This window comes from Papio anubis, chromosome 6, assembly GCF_008728515.1.
Source record: "Papio anubis isolate 15944 chromosome 6, Panubis1.0, whole genome shotgun sequence".
NCBI classification, from domain to species: domain Eukaryota; kingdom Metazoa; phylum Chordata; class Mammalia; order Primates; family Cercopithecidae; genus Papio; species Papio anubis.
Window position 1 is genome coordinate 110,351,558 of NC_044981.1, and position 17,301 is coordinate 110,368,858.

General features: G+C 39.6%; 1 protein-coding gene across 13 annotated transcripts in view; it reads right to left on the reverse strand.

Moving 5' to 3' along the window:
* Positions 1 to 17,301, reverse strand: part of ESR1 (estrogen receptor 1) — a 447,068-nt gene that overhangs the window by 26,845 nt on the left and 402,922 nt on the right. For all 13 annotated transcript variants that reach the window (XM_009205860.4, XM_017957428.3, XM_017957417.3 and 10 more), the window contains 1 exon segment: positions 15,399 to 15,532. In XM_009205860.4, the coding sequence (XP_009204124.1) occupies positions 15,399 to 15,532 (134 nt within the window).

The following is a 17,301-nucleotide window of genomic DNA, read 5'->3' on the forward strand; positions in this document are numbered from 1 at the left end:
TTTGAGCACTCCAAACTGCTCCAACCTCTCCTTGATATCCAGTTCCAAGATTGCTTCCACATTTTGGGGTATTTTTTTCAGCAACACTCCACTCCTGGAACCAATTTACTGTATTAGTCCATTTTCATGCTGCTGATAAAGACAGATCCGAGACTGGGAAGAAAAAGAGGTTTACTTGGATTTACAGTTCCCCATGGCTGGGGAGGGCTCCGAATCATGGTGGGAGGTAAAAGGCACTTCTTACATGGTGGTGGCAAGAGAAAAAATGAGGAAGATATAAAAGCGGAAACCCCTGATAAAACCATCAGATCTCATGAGACTTATTCACTACAGTGAGAACAGTCTGGAGGAAACCACTCCCATGATTCAAATTATCTTCCACTGGGTCCCTCCCACAACACATGGAAATTATGGGAGTACAATTCAATATGAAATTTGGGTGGGGACACAGAGCCAAACCATATCAGTGTGCTAATCTGACTCCTGGATTTATTATTTTCTTCAGATTATCCTCAATTTATAATGATTGTGTCAAATATTGGTTTACCCCTTTACACTGCATAAAATTTGGTAAGGCATTTCAAATCTGCTGTGGAATAGTTAACATACAAATAAAATCATGAAAATGACACCCCTTCATTCCTTGCCAAATCAATGAACAATGTTCATATGAACAGAAGTGTTTATAAAACATCACGAAACACCTATCTGACACTTAGACTAAAATGCAGAAAAAAATGACATACAATCTGAGCATATATGATTGGCCAATGTGTGCATGTCCATATCACCCTGAACTGAACAGCCTGCTTAATAGCCTGCAATGCTTTGCACTAGTCACTAATAAATGACGGTCATATCATCTTGGTTCCGGTCTGCAAATTTATCACATGAACCAGAAACCTTCAAATATATTTTCCCTCTTTTTCCTAGACTAGAATTGAAATGGCTGAGAGTTCTCTCTGATTATTGTGAAAAAGATACCTAGTGTTGAAAGTTCCTATTTTTGAGAGATGAGTGGGCATGTGAATGGTGCATATTCTTTAGGTGTATTGTTTCTATCTAAGTGAGCACTACGTGGATGAAAACTGTATTGAAAAAATGTCACATGATTGTTTATAACAGGTTTATCTCATTTTTTTCTTAAGGAGAGGAAGGTTATATTACATTGCAAAAATACAGCCACAGAATTCCAGAATCATAAATCTTAAAAGGGCCTTAAGATGATCATCAAGTTCAGTGGTATTTAAAACATTTTGAGAGTAAAAACCACATTTAAAACAAACAAAAAGGTGAACCTCATGTAAAGTCCTCAAATGCAATCTGGATGAAGTCAAACTTCTCTGATTAAAGCAAGAGAAATGTTGCGGGGTGGGGGCACCAGAGCCCATTCACTCCAACTTTCCCTCACTACCCTGTGCACCTATCCTCTGGTGACCCCATGGCTTCTTCCATAATATTTGGCTTCAGCAGAAGAAAGTGTAAAAACCACTGATCTCCAGAGAATGAGAAGACAAGCCACAGACTGGGAGAAAATATTTGCAAAAGACATACCTGCTAAATGACTGTTATCCAAAATATACAAAGAGCTTTTAAAACTCAACAATAAGAACACAAACAACCTGATTAAAAAATGGACCAAAGACTTTAACAGACACCTCACCACAGAAAATATGCAGATGGCAAATAAGCTTACTGAAAGATGCGCCGTGTGATATTATCTGAGAAATGCAAATTAAAACAAAATGAGATACCACAATACACCTGTCAGAATGGCCGAAATCCAGAATACTGACAACACCAAACACTGATGAGGATGTGGAGCAACAGGGACTCTCACTCATTGTTGGTGGAAATGGAAAATGGTACAGCCACTTGGGAAGATGGTTTGGCAGTTTCCTACAAAACTAAACATACTATACAATCCAGCAATTGTGCTCCTGAGTGTTTATTCAAAAGCATTAAAAATGTATATCTACACAATTACCTGCACATGAGTGTTTATAGCAACTTCATTCATAATTGCCAAAACTTGAATGCAACCAACACATCCTTCAGTAGGTGAATGTGTGTATAATAAAGTGTGTATAATCCAGACAATGGAGTAGTATTCAGTGATAAAAAGAAATGAGTTATCAAGCCATAAAAAGACATGGAGGAACCTTAAATGCATATCACTAAGTGAAAGAAGCCAATCTGAAAAGACTACAAACCTTATGATTCCAAGCATATGACAGTCTGAAGAAGGCAAAACTACGGAGACAGTAAAAATATCAGTATTGCCAGGAGTGGAGTGGAGGGAGGAATGAGTAGGAGGAGCACGGAGGATTTTTAGGGCAATTAAATTATTCTGTATGATATTACAATGGTGCATACATGTGTCAAAAACCCTAAAATGCCCAACACCAGTGCAAACTATGCACTTTGGGTGATAATGATGTGTCAGTGTAGGTTCATCGGCTGTAACCAATGTACCTCTCCGGTTGGGGATGCTGACAGTGAGGAAGACTGTGTATGTGTGGGGGCAGGGACTATATGGGAACTTTCTGTACTTGCCATTCAGTTTCATTGCAAATCTAAATCTGTTATAAAAAATAAAGTCTTTAAAAACAAAATAAAATTTAAAAATAAATAAATTTTAATGTAAAAAATGAAAAACACTGATTCAGTACAATTACTAGGAAATTATTGGGAAACTGAGGCAAAAGGAAGTGAAGGAAGTGGGGTTGCAGAGGTTACATCTGGAGGGGCTTGAGGCAGGGCCGCTAGCCTGGACTTGCCTGAGGTCGGCCAGTTGGTAAATAAGTGGTAGAGCTGGAACTAGAACCCAAATATCCCTCACTTCTGGCCCAGTGCTCAAAAGCTACACAAATAATTTCCTAACTTCAAGGTTTGTGAGAAACTAGAAATGACTGCCAATAGACTCGCCTCCAGAGATATTTCAGAAAACTAATAATTTTCCTGGAATGATTTAGAAACAATTCTGCATTTCAAAACAGGGTGCAGGATGGTGTGGAGAAAGGAAGAAGTGGCAGTGAACTGGCATCTTCTAAGAGTCTCTTTAATTAAGGATTTTCACCAAAATGTTGACAATGGTTACTTTTGTGTGGTGAAATTATGATTTCTTGGGAGATTATTTTGCTTGGTGGCTTTTCTGTATTTTCCAAGTTCTCTGCCTTGGTCATGCATTACTTTCGTAATTTGGTGGAGGAAAATGCTATTAAAAATACAAAATCAAAGTCCCTTTCATTCCTATTATTTCACGATCTTCGTCAACACCCGGACTGTTGAGAGGGAAAATATGGCTGATGAACAGATACTCCAAAGAAAAAGGAGTTTGCTGTACGGGTATGACTTATTACTATTTTCATAATATTTCTATCATCCTTAAGGCTGCTCCCATTTCTGAAACTCTTCAAGGCTAGTCGTTTTAGCAGGAAGTGGAGCTAACAAATTTGTAACCAAAGCGTCTGTGAATAATGTTCTTAGTTGGAAATACCTCTGGCGTGTCATCACTAGCCTGAGCTACACATGCAAGTACAAAAGATCAGCTTCAAAGATGAACAACACATCATCCTCAGAGGACTTGCAAGATGCTAAGAAAGCATGGCACTAAGATTTTTCTAGAAGGTGCTGAGTGTTTGGCTTTCACTGAATGTGAAGGCTGTATTATCGAACTCAATGATTAATACTTGCTATTCCAGGAGAAAGGACAGAAGCGTTGCTTATCAAGATGAAAGTGAATTTCGCATTCTGGGTTTCATCCATCACTGTTGCTTCCAATTTTAAAGAATAAATAAATGTTCCCCTGGCAGTCCCCTCCTGACATTCATGCATAGCTGTCCTCAGAGCTAACTACCTGTTCCAACCTGGACCATGAAGCCCAAGTGTCTGCTTTCTGTTGCGGAGAATCTGGAGAGTAGACTGCACTTGGTCCTTCGGGCCTTAGTGGGATTAGACAGGGCACCGTCTGAACCAGCAGCTCCTTGATCACCAGAGAAAGGCACGGCTAGGTGATAGCACAGCCCCATGTTCAGTGCCGGGTCCAGCAGCTTCCTTCAAGCTCATTACTGACCAGGGACTGTCAATCATAGAAAGCAAAAGAAGTCTTTGGAAGAGGTTGTCCTTCCCTAGAAAAGTTTTTAAAGAGAGATACACTCACAACAAATCAACCCTCCTCTTTCTTAAAATATCACTTTAAAAAAAATCAGTGGCAAAGAGTCCAAAACAGAGGATAAGACATAAAATGCAAATGCTTGGGGAGCTTAGACTGCCTGAAATAAGCAGTTCATCAGCACTGTGTCTGTGCAAGTCACAAAATTTTAAATGAACATAGCAAGCAGCTATATAGATACTAAAATGAAGAAAATTCTCTGAGAGAAGATAAATTGTTTCACAAGGAGATGTTTATAATAGGATCTATGTAGAAATTCCTACTGTGGCTCTTTTAGAGCAGAGGGCAGTGGCTGAGCAGCGGGGAAGCTGTCTGCCCTCTGTAACTCTCCTCTGTCTCATGGCCCACACTGCATGATAAGGTTACACTCATGTGAATGCTTTCATACACTCTTGGTAAAAGTGAAATTGATAAAGTTTCCTGGGCCAGTAAGCAATATCTATCAAGAGCAGGCAGTATGTATCAAGAGCGGTAAAAATGTTTATACCCTTTTCACCAGCAAATCAATTTCTAGCAACATATACAAAGTAACAATGAAAAGTGAGCAAAAGATTATGAAAAGAATGCAAAACAAATGTTATTTATAATCCTGAAAGAGAAATCACTTATGTGTTTCACAGCATCAGATTTGTTGAATAAATCATGTTGTATCCTCATGACTGATTATATAGTTATTTAAAACCTTATTTTTAAAGAAAGTAGGGGTATATAATCCTAATTAGAATACATAAATATAAATATGAATATATGCATACACAGTATGGATGGAAAATAAAAGAGTACCTAATACAAATCGTTAGTTTAAGTAGGCATTGTTCTAAGAGCTAACTTGTATTAAAAATAGCCCTATGAGGTAGGCGCTATTATAATCTCCATCTCATGGGCAAGCAAACAGAGGCACAATGGGTTTAAGCAACTTGTCCAAAGTCAGACAGCTAAGAAATAGCAGAAAGGGATTTGATCTTGGAATCAAAGTCCCTTGTTCTTAACCCTACACTCTTTCGCAGTAAGATAATCAGAACATCAACATGGTTGGCTAACGTCAGGTCGTTTTGTATTTCCTTAATTTATTATTTTGTTTCTATAAATTTGGTAAAAATCCAATTTAGTGAAAACTATTTTTATATCACAATTTTATATTTAAAAAGAACAATTTTCTTGTTATATCTGCCTTTATCATCAGATGATGAGGTCTTTGAGGTAGGAGCTGCCTTCCTAATTGTTACCACTATTGATATGAGCACAGGGTCCCTATTATGGAGTTGTCCCTAGGTTCCAGGGAGCAGTCCCTATGCCTCACATAAACCACACCGTAGGAACTACTACTCTCTCTGTTTTACAGATGAAGCAAGTAAAGGTAACTTTGTATTTCTACCACTTAGCACAATGCCTGGAAAGTAGTAAACACTCAATAAATGGTGATCAGGCTAACAAACAACAGTCGACAAAGCCACAGACATCACTCAGTTCCATGGAATATTGCTGTCTTTCTTATATGCCAGAAGAAAAACACAACCTAAAAAGCACATCTAAAGTAAAAACTCAGAGGAAAGGGAGCTGAATCCACCTCAATCAATTTCAATCTGCAAAAGCAGCCGTGGGCCCTCTGGGAGAAAGTGCTGGAAGAGGTGGAAGCTGGTGGAGAGCTCAATGACCCCATGGGGCAGGCCATGCAGGGCAAGATGGAACTCAATGCAGGGAGTTTGCTTTTCCATCCTTCAGCCCAAGAGAAGCAGCTGGAGGGAGCAATGGGGCCATCAGTGGCAGATGCAGACGTACATATTCTCGCTAACTGCTGTGATTTTGGTCTAGACTCAAAACTTTACAGAACAGTTTGATGTTCCATTTCAATTTTTCAGGAAAGCATACATATTCTATTATGTATGAAAGCATACATATTCTATTATGTATGCTTTGAATACCCATTGAACAATTCATAGTATCTTGCGGGGAAAGAAAAATTCATTAAAAAACAATTATTTTACTTTTGGGCTCAGGAAATAAGTGGAATTTTGTTGTTTCCTTAAGGTTTTCTTTAGTTCAAGTTTTAAGTCTTTTAGACTATAGTTCAGTATGCTGGGAACAAGGACAGAGGGAGGGCATCTATGGCCTTTCCAAATATACGGCCTGATTGCAGCTCTAGTTCTTTGATTAGAGCAGGGAGGCCTTGACTTCAAAATTTTGGTAGGATATTAGATTGCTGAAGATTTTTTCCTTTGAAATAGAGAGTACAACAGAAATGGTGATATTAACTTAGGTTTTTGCACTGTCTTATATCACAACACTATCTCATACATCATAACTATAAGGTTGACAGTACTGCTTAGAAGTAGTTAGAGGTCCAGTGGCTTGATGAGACATTCACTGGTAGTTTAACGTTGTTGCCAGAAATTCCCTTGTGTCCTTCTGACTCCAGCTAATCCTACTCATCCTTGAAATCATCTTCATAAAATCAATAAAACCAAATTACTAGGTTTTAAACAAAAACATAAGCTTTGAATAGAAACACAGCTAAGCATTAACCAGCCTGCCCTATAGCCCAGAGGTCCTCAACTCCCTGGGTTATAGACTGGTATCAGTCCGTGATCCGTCAGGAACTGAGCCGCACAGCAAGAGGTAAGTGGTGGGCAAGTCAGCATCACTACCAGAGCTGCGCCATCTGTCAGATCAGCGGTGGCATTAGATTCTCATAGGAGTGTGAACTGCCCATGTGAGGGATCTAGGCTGTGTGCCCCTCATGAGAATCCAGATGCCTGATGATCTGAGGTGGATCAGTTTCATCCTGAAGCTATTCCCCACCCCACCCCACCCCATCTGTGGAAAAATTTTCTTCCATGAAACTGGTCCCTGGTACCAAAAAGGTTGAGGACTGCTGCTATAGCTCACTTTCTTATAGCCACTCACCACTTTGAAGTCACGTAGCCCCTGTCACAAAGTCCTAACCTCTATAGATAACATCTTTGATGTTAAAAAAAAAAAAAAAAAATTATCAAGTTTGCCATTTTGAGATATTTTTCAGATCCTGCATTCCAATGCGTTCACTGCTGCCAGCCAGAGTGAGGACCCCCTCCAAGGAACTGACCCAGTGCAAGAACAGAGTTTCTATATCCTTATTATCTCCTCCCCTATGTCCTAACCAATCAGTTACCCCCAGCTCCTCAGCCTCCTTCTTGCCAGAACTGCCTTAAAAAGCCAAGTCCCAGGCTTTTTCGAGAGGTGGATTTGAGGTTTCCTTGACTCCTTATTTGGCGGCCACACAATTATTAAACTCTTTCTCTGCTGCAACTCCTGCTGTTTGCTGTATTGGTCTGTTACCGTACAACATGCCATCAAGCCTGGTGGTCCGATAATGTCCTCATCACTCAGCAAAGGATCAGTCCTCAGCTAAGGACTCCTTTGTTGGGTCTCTGCAGCACTCAATGCTTACTTTCATTACAACCCTGAACTCATAATATTAAAATAATTGTTTAACTATCTTTGCCTCCTACCCAATCCGGTCCAGGGAGGAAGTGGACCTTACTCATTTTTACACGGGCAGTGCCTGGCACAGTTCCAAGGATGATCAGTGGCTCCCCTGCAGTTTGCAGAATGGGTACTTTTGTAATATACTAGAGACTTATTTTATTTTAGTGGAAATTCAATTATCTATGCCAGTAGTTTTCAAACTAGGTTCCACACGCTCCTGAGAATTAAAGATGGATTCTCATAGGTCTTTAAATTGTCTTTAAGAATTTTAAAATTGTATGCTTTTGTCTTAATGATATTCCAAAAGACACGAAGACATTAATATCAGAGTGTTCTGCATCAGTTAAGACAATGGTTCTAAATCCTGGTCACAAATTTTAGTCTTGGGGGATGGTTTTAAACAAATGTTGATATTAAGGCACCACTCTGGGATAATTACATAGGAATCTCTGGGTGTGGGTGCTCATACAGAGATTTTTCACAGAGTTCCCCTCCCCCATGCCCCCATTTGAATTGTGTGGTCAGTCTTAAGACACACCAATCTAGATAATCCATGGAACCCTGAACTGTTTCCTAAGTAACACATTTTTCACAGGTGCTTATGAATGCCTTAGAATCTAGCAGTTATATTTTAAGTATCTCAAATAAATACAGAACAGAAGCAAACAAAATGCATAAATGATGTGTTGCTGCCAAATCCAAATGACGGACGTTGCAGCACACTGGGCGAGCAAAAGTTTTGGCACCGTTCTGAGTGCAAGCAAGTGCTGCGAGAGCCCAGTTGGGGCCACATGCTGTGCAGCCTCCAATGTCAGATGCAAAGAGGCCAGGAGTCTGCCCCAGGCATGTTGCAAACAGCAACTTAATCACACAAAACATTGTTAGTATCAGTTTTCCTTTTAGTTTATATTTAATTTATGAATTTGTTTTGCTTTTATACTTACATAAGAGCTATAAACATTTGCAGTTTATATTTGGTGCGGTTGTCAATTTAAGTAGAAGATACAGTCATTCATATTTAAGCAACATTGGCATACTAAGAACATTTTAAGTCAGCACTGCGGGAATCAGGTGAGCATTTTTTCCTTTTGTCTTAAAATTTTTTTGAGATGGAGTTTTGCTCTTGTCACCCAGGCTGGAGCGCAACGATCTTGGCTCACTGCAACCTCTGCCGCCCAGGTTCAGGTGATTTTCCTGCCTTAGCCTCCCGAGTAGCTGGTATTACAGGTGCCTACCACCATGCCCAGCTAACTTTTTGTATTTTCAGTAGAGATGGGGTTTCACTATGTTGGCCAGGCTGGTCTGGAACTCCTGACCTCAGGCGATGCACCTGCCTCAGCCTCCCAAAGCATTTTTTTCCTTTTAACTGGGTCCATACATTATTCAAACTTAATGCCAATTTACATAATGTCTGGACCCTAGAGAAGGTAGGACAAAATGGTCATCAAATCGAGTATCTGGGAGATGGCATTTCCCTTTGTTGGTTCTCTTGAGGACACAAAATGATAGGCAGCTTCTCCTCCTGAGGTTCTGAATGTGAATGGAAAATGGCTGCTAACATCCAGAACAGTGCAAGGATTTCCCGTCTTTCAACACCTGCTGTCTTTTTTCACCTCCCATGAATTCACACTAAAACTCCCTACATTTGCCCCAGGCTGCAGGCATTTGGCTGGTTTTCCCGGGTTTCAGAAGCTCCAAGAGAGCTCTGCAGCAAGATGCAGGACCAAATCCACACCATTTGGGACCTGAGATGATTCTATTCACAAGAACATCTTCATCATAAGAATGCAATCTTTTAACCCATAAGGGCAGGAGTGAAATTCTCCCACCGAATTTCCACTCACGACTTGATGTATTACCTGCTAAGAAGAGCAGAGTAATTTCTTTCATAGTGACAAAAACTAAGGCTTTGTATTTGGAGGGCATAACATAAAAAGCTCAGTTACACTCATGTGCATCTACTGTGTGCTAGGCACGGTGCAAGATGCTTTACTAACTGGTCATTCTTTCCATTGTCACAACAATTCTGTGAGTTAAGTGTCATTATTTCTATTTTTTAATTAGGCTCAGGGAAGCAGCTCATCAAAGGACATCGGTCATCCCCCTTCTGCCAAGGAAGTGGCAGAGTTGCCTCTCTTGAATTCAGTCCTCTCTCATGACAAAGTCCATGCCATACCATGTTGTCAGGAAACTAACAGGGGACATGAGGCTTGCTTAAGGCAACACCAAAAGTTGGTAGCAGAGAAAGGCTCCAAAGTTGAGTGGCTGCCTACAGAATACAGTCAGCCAGAGAAGAGACAATGAACCACTTAATACTATGAAGTGCCATTTCTCTCAAAATAATGACAATAAGCAAGCTCCCTGGAGAGGAAGCTTGGCATTACAAAGGACTCCAGAGAGAATAGAATCCAATCTCCAATGTGACAACAATGGGCATACCTGACAATGTGTCCATTTACAATTTCCAAGGGCTGTTCCTGTCAGAAACCTTCGACTGTTGAGAATTAATGATTTTCAATGTTTACAGTCAATGTGTTTAAAAAATGTTCTTTCGTCTAAATACAGGGACTCTCTGAATCATTGTGTTATTTCTAAACTTAAAAACATAAACGCTCCGAGTAATTGTCTAATAATATAAAGTGAGTGCAAATAATCCAGATCTGGAGAGAGAAAATAATCTTTGTGATGAGAACTTGTTATAATTAACTATGAAACAAATACTTCCTTGACCAGAGAGTGGCTTCTGATCAAAGCAAACAGAATGGCATCGGCTTCAGCATCCTTCGTTTCACGAGGGCACCATCATGGCAAGACATGTCACATTAACAAAGCATGACTAGATGGCAGACAGCAGCTGGCACTGCTTCGTGTTTATGTTTAACATATAGGTTCCTGTTTGACATTCCATAGTCCCATTTTTGCTAAACACTAAAGTACACATTTTAGAGATGTTGCCATAATTCTTTCTCCTATCTTGTTTTCCCTTAACTTTTCATGTGGGGTATTTAAATGTCTATGAATTTTGACCCATATTCTCCTTTATTATTCCATCAATTGAAAGAGAAACGTTGTCTGAGGATCAGTTTTGGATGAACAGGTGAGCAAGGCTACAGCACTTCAAGAGCATAAGACATACCCAGGGGAACCAGTGGCCCTGCTAACAGTGATGCAGAAGCTAGCAGCACACAGAAGGCACCTGGGTAACTGGAGAAGGTTTGTGGAGTCGGGAGAGAAAAAGAGGAACTGCGGTTGAAGAGAGGACAGAGGGCTGGAATCACGGTCTGGCTGGTTCTCCAGGGAGAGAAATAGATAAAGTTACCAGGGAGAGATGTGCATGAGGCTCTTCAGAATTAAATATATAGAACTGTGGTCAAAGGGGTTCGGAAAAGAGGTAGAAATCATTATTAAATTGAATGTGGAGGCCAAACCAAATATTTATTAGAGAGTATAGATTTTTACATAGAAAGCTTTGACATATGAATTTTTCTGAGCCTTGAGGAACATTCACTGAAAGGGTGGTTTTCTGATAGAAGTGGGTTCTGAGGGGTTATGAGGTTAAGCAAAACCACAGCCCACTGATGAATGATGTGCCTACCTATGAGACGCCACAGCAGTTCACCAGAGAGTTTTCATCAAGGTCTCTCAACAGTAACTTCCAATCACAATCAATTCTTTTCCACAAGATAAATGTTGCTCTCAATTTTCTCTAAATCTAATTACGTGGCATAATTAACAGTCTCAGGATAACAGCTATGGTGGTCTCTATTGTTGGTGTTACACTGGAGTCCCCACATTTTTGTATTGTAAGCCTTGCTAAAGGCCTTTAAGCTAAAACACTTCATTACACTGAAAAAAAGGCATGAACCTACTCCATTTAAGCCAGAGATTCTCATCGGTGATGATGATAGCTGTCGTTGACTAAGGGCCTACTGTGGTCCATGAACTGCAACACACGCTTCATACACAATTTCCCCCTTATCCACAATAACCCAAGGAGATGGGTCTTGCTTTTTCCATTTAATAATTTGATATCATCTAGATCTGTGGAGCACTCAAGAGCATGATACATTTCAGAATGGTAAGAACAGATGGGAAAAATGAGGACTTTCCAGGTCCTCCTGGCCATGTCTAGCAAATAAGCATCTATTAAATGACTGAATGATGTAACATCTGTTGACAGTCCACAGGCTAAATAGACTGTGAGGAATCAAAAAAAATACAAATAGTTTATAGGGAGATTAGGAAATATGTGCGTAAAGAGTGAGAGAAAAATCCAGGTTAACATAAAAAATGCAAAGAAAAACATTCCACACAACCGTAACATTCTTTTTTGTGTATGTGGCACAAAGTCCATAGTAGGAACTCAATAAACATTAAATTATTTAATAAATGAATGAAATCAACCAACTAACCAAAGGCTAGATTGTGTGGTAGTGACTCTAAGAATTGAAATAGTCTAGAGAGGAAATTCATTATGGACTGGAGTAGTGAGCTGGGCCTAGAAAAATGAGAAACATTTGAATGATATACAGGAAAACTGAATTCCCACTGGGTACAAGAGATACCGTGGGCAGGCCCAGACCCTCTACCATGGCCCGCTTTGCAGCTCCAGCTCCCATCCTTTCTCTACAGCTGCTGCTTCGTGGGCTTTTGCCTTGAGCCCATCGCTTCTGTTCCGATTTGCCCTACACTTGAGCTCTGCCCAGCTAGTTCTCAGAATGTCTTGAAGTTGGCATCTTTGGATTAACCAGGAATGCCTCTGTCCTTTGGTGTGGAGTGGAAAAATAAACAATGTGTGTCCTATGGATGATTCTGGGTTTTTGCAAGCAAAGTAATAAATTATTCTAAATGGGGCAGAAATGATGACGAATATCTCCCACTCCCAAGCAGCTGTGAAGATGGCTTCCCATGGAAATTTTGGCAGTGGAGAGACCCTCTCCAAACTTCCAGAAAGACATTCCGAGCAGGTCCTCACAACAACCTTTCAATTCCCCTTGTGCCTTGGCCACAAAATTGGGGCCAATATAAACCCAGCCTACTCAGACCTTGGCGACTGGGGCTCAACACAAAACCTTGGGTTCCTCCATACACTGAGGTTTTGTTTCCCAGGCGTCAGAAAGGCATCTTCTAGCTCAGGTTTCCTGAACTGTTTCCAGCTTGGCTTCTATCAGAGATTCCTGGAGTCACAGCCACTTGGTAATTGGTCTCATGATAGGTAAAGCTGCCCCATATCAGAGCCACGAATTGGTTGGACTTTTAGAAAAATACGTATCTCCAGTTGTGGGGAAAAATTGTTGATTGTGGTATGACCACATGCTTCATATGACCCGTTGCTTTTTTTATTCGAAAAAGGCTCCTAATGCTACAGCATTGTGTGTCAGAGTCTTGCCCTCTTTGATGCTGTTTTTCAGGAACAATAGGAGACACAAGGAGCCCTGCTCAGCAGCAGATCCGCTCTTCTGCGGCACAGCTCACTTTTATAGGGAAGAGAGTGGTTTCGCTTTGTACAGGGTTGAGAAACAGCTTCTGTTTGCTTACGGCTCTCCTGAGCCAGCAGTACCGTCCTTGATAGAAAAGAGGAGCTGCCAGCCGCTGTGTTATCTCATGAAAAAGACAACTGTAAACTATGTCAGCATACGGTGCCTTGTATTTCTACAATAGCGTTTCTGCCCTTCAAGAGCAAAGAAGTGCACAGAAGATCCTAAGAAATAAGTGAAGGAACAAGGACGGAGTATGAAACTTTAACTAGTCTGAGAAGGAGGCAGACAGGGGCCAAATCCTGCAGTGGGAAATACAGTCTTGAGGTTTGGGTGCCAGTCTTTAATAAAATACTTTCTTGTGAGGGCTGAAAGTTTTTCCCCCTGGGTTGTAAAAACCCTGGGTCTATGAATCCAATGTTTTGATGGCCAAAATCCTGATTTTTTTTTGTATAATAGTTAAAAAAATTCACTCTGTCATAGGAGCAGAAACAAAACAATGATGCAGGAAAAGTCTATATGGATCTGGAGGAAATATTTGTTATTACCGAGATCAGAGCATCCACTATCTGGATCATACAACTCTGGCTAATTTTACTTCCTGTCTGGGGTACTTTTTCTTAGTAAAAGTGTGGGGTGGGGAGTCTTAACACTTAATAGGCCTGCCTTCCCTGAAGTTCCCAGATTGCCCACATGAAAGCTGTCAGCACGCGCCAGCCCTCCACCGAAGAAGGCACAGGTTCAGGACCTGGCACCATGTAGCCGAGTGGCACTGCTCCCAGAACTCTCATCCAATAAAGAGCCATTGTGGGATCTGGACCCTACAATGTACAGGACAAATGACCGAAATGAAAAGCACAATGCACTTGAGTGGAACCAGAAACTTGAATGGTGTGGTAATCACTTCCTTAGTGCGGATCACATCATTTATCATGGGACTTCATTCTGTAATTCAGTCCTTGCCTAGTGTAAGAGTATAGATTTCCATTTATCAGTTGATAAGTGAGAATGATTACTGTGATAACCATTAAGCAACACAGGTTACTAGTGGTGGTGGGGAAGAGAAGTGGAAAATTGTCATGGGAGGTGGGAAGGGATCAGCACTCATCAGAAAGAGACAAAAACATCAGAAAAGAGAAAGAAGGGCTGATTCCATTAAGCAGCACCATTCCTAGCAGTGGTGGGGAAGAAAAGTGAAAAATTGTTAGGGCAAGTGGGAAGGGATTGGCACTCATCAGAAAGAGACAAAAACACGTGCAAAGACAAGGAAGTGCTGATTCTCTATGTATGTGATCAATACAAGCTGCAGTTGAGCTATTGAAGAATTTGAGACTATGTCTAATGGCATAAGAAACTAAGTCAGGCCCAGGGCTTCAAAATAGCTGTGATTTCTATGTGAGAATGAGGAATGAGGCACAAAGTGGAGTTAGAGCCAGGGGGAAAGGTGGAGCTTAAGGGGAGCTGCTGTACAGCTGATACCCAATGTGAGCTTTAGGTCCCAGAGGCTGTAGAGCTAGAGCTTAGATCCAAATACCAAGAGGCTGGGAGGAGTCAGTGCACTAAATCAGGCTGAACCATAGTTTCCATCTGGGTGACATAGAGTGACTCTTTCTTTATACAACAGCCAACCTCACTACATTAAAAAACAAAACAAACAAACAAAAAAAACCAGATGTTGCTCTTAGCTAAGCTTTCTCAAGCAAATAAATACGAAGGGGCAGTAGAATTAGACTTTACATAGAGCAAATGGAAAATGCTCTGTCAGCTGGACGATTTATTGCATTCCACATTCTTCTGTTTTAGAAACAGGTTTTTCTATCTCTAAGCCAACTATATTTTTAGCTAATCAGTTTCGACCAGAAACATGGTCTGTCTCAAATAACCCTCTTTCTTTACTATCTGGAGCCTGGAATTGGTCACAATTTCTTAGCTGAGTTACTTGGTCTACTTATTTTCAGACATAATATAACTATCAACTAACATATGTCTATATACATGTACCATTTGAACAAAAACATCCTCATATCTGTGAAAGCATACAAAAATTTCAGCTCAAAGGCCATTTGATTCAATGCCAAATGACAATTTTTCATGCGTCTATTCGGCTAGCATGGTTCTACCTCTGTAAGGAATCTGCAATGTTGGTAAGTTATTTTAAATGTGTGTCAGTAGTTTCTTTCTATTTATGACATTATGCCTTTGGAGTGGGTAGATTGTATCTGGTTGAAAAATACAAATAAATATTTAATCCAGCATTGAGTTCTCTCATGTTATCAACTCACCAGAATTAAGCAAAATAATAGATTTGAGGCACACAAACTCCTCTCCCTGCAGATTCATCATGCGGAACCGAGATGATGTGGCCAGCAACATGTCGAAGATCTCCACCATGCCCTCTACACATTTTCCCTGGTTCCTGTGAAAACATAGCAAAAACAAATAAAAAGATTAAAAAACAGAAAATCTTCCACAAGACATGAAAGGGTTCACATTCATAAAAATCCACTGGTTCTAAATCTTTAACAAAAAACTATCAGCCATTGTCTTCATGGAGTATGAACATTCATTTGAATTCCAGAAGGCAAAACAAAAATATAATTTCCCATCAATAAAACATTCTCATTTCAATGTCTTAGAAGAGGTAGATAGTTCAGTCCTCAAGTCTGCCATGTTAAATATGGAATTCTTCAACCTATGGGTAATGGAAAATGATGAAGATTTGGATAAATGATTTATCTAATACACGTCTATTGATCTGCTACTATATTCTAGACAATGTGGTAGTTCTGGGAATAAAAACACGGCCTCGGCTCAAGATGCTCATGGCCTTCAACTAATATAACAAGTCCTGATAGATGTGTTTTGTGGTACTTTTGAAGTACAAGAACAACTACAATAACTATGGGCTATGGTTGGGCTGAGTCCCTTGGTGTTGCAGGGGATGGTATGTAAGGATTCGCCTAGTAGGTGGCATTCGAGTGGATGCTTTAAGATAATGTAGGGTTTCATCAAGCAGAGGTGCGAATGCCTCCTTGGAAGAGGGTCCTAAACATGTGAGGAGGAGCATGAAAGAACATAGAGCAGTGTGTTGGAAGTCAGGAGGTGGCAGATTAATCTGGGAAAACAGAAAAATGTCAGATCATGACATTTTTAGAAGTCCAGGATTTTAACCTTGGCATCAAGAATTTAACATTAGTAGTTGCAACTATTAAATAAGCAAACCAAAGGTTCATAACGTGCAGTACTTAAAAACATGTGTCTGTATCTTTTCCATAGGGTTGTTGAAGAATTTGAATGAGATACTACACACGAAAGGAATTCATTCTTTTTTTTTTTTTTTTTTAATCACAGGTTGAATTTTGGCATGATGTGTTTGAGGGGGTTAGAAAGAAGTTAAAACATTTTATGCATGCACAGATATAGATTTGTGAAATATATAAACAATTAAAATAAATAAAACTAAACACATTGTTTAGCACCTTGTTTTGTTTCTAGTTAATAGATCTTGGAGTTCTCCATCAACTTTTTTTGACAGCTCAGTATGTTTTCACTGAACAGAATGCTAAACTTTCCTTAATCACTTCTTTCTTGGGTGACATTTCTTTCTTTTCAAGTATTTTGTCGTTAAAAACATTTCATTCAATGACTATCCTTATGTTTATGTCTTTGGATACGCGTACAGATAGCTATAGAATAAATTCTTAGAAGTAGAATTGCTAGATAAAAGGGCTTATGAATTTTAAATTTTGATAGTTCAAACATTGCTTTCAAATAGCTTATACAATAGACTGTTGATAAGAGAATATATTCGCATAGGCTTTCTCTAAACTGCCTGCTCTTGTCCTTTGCACATATTTTTCTGTTATATGTCATTGTCACATAGATTTTTAAGAGTTCTTTAAATACTATAGTAATAGGCCATTTGTCATATGTATTTTTAATTGTTTTTCTTAGGGTTTTTTTTTGTTTTTTCTTCTGTTTTTTTTTCTGGTATTTTCTTCTGCAAAACATTTAATAGAGAATTAAATTTACCAAATGTTTCATTTATGGCTCTAGAACATTACGTCTTGCTTTTAAAAGCAAAGACAAATAAAAAATTTACATATAAATATATATAACATAATAATATATAAAAATTATCTTATATTTCCTTCTAGTATACTTCCATGTTTTCATGTTTAAATT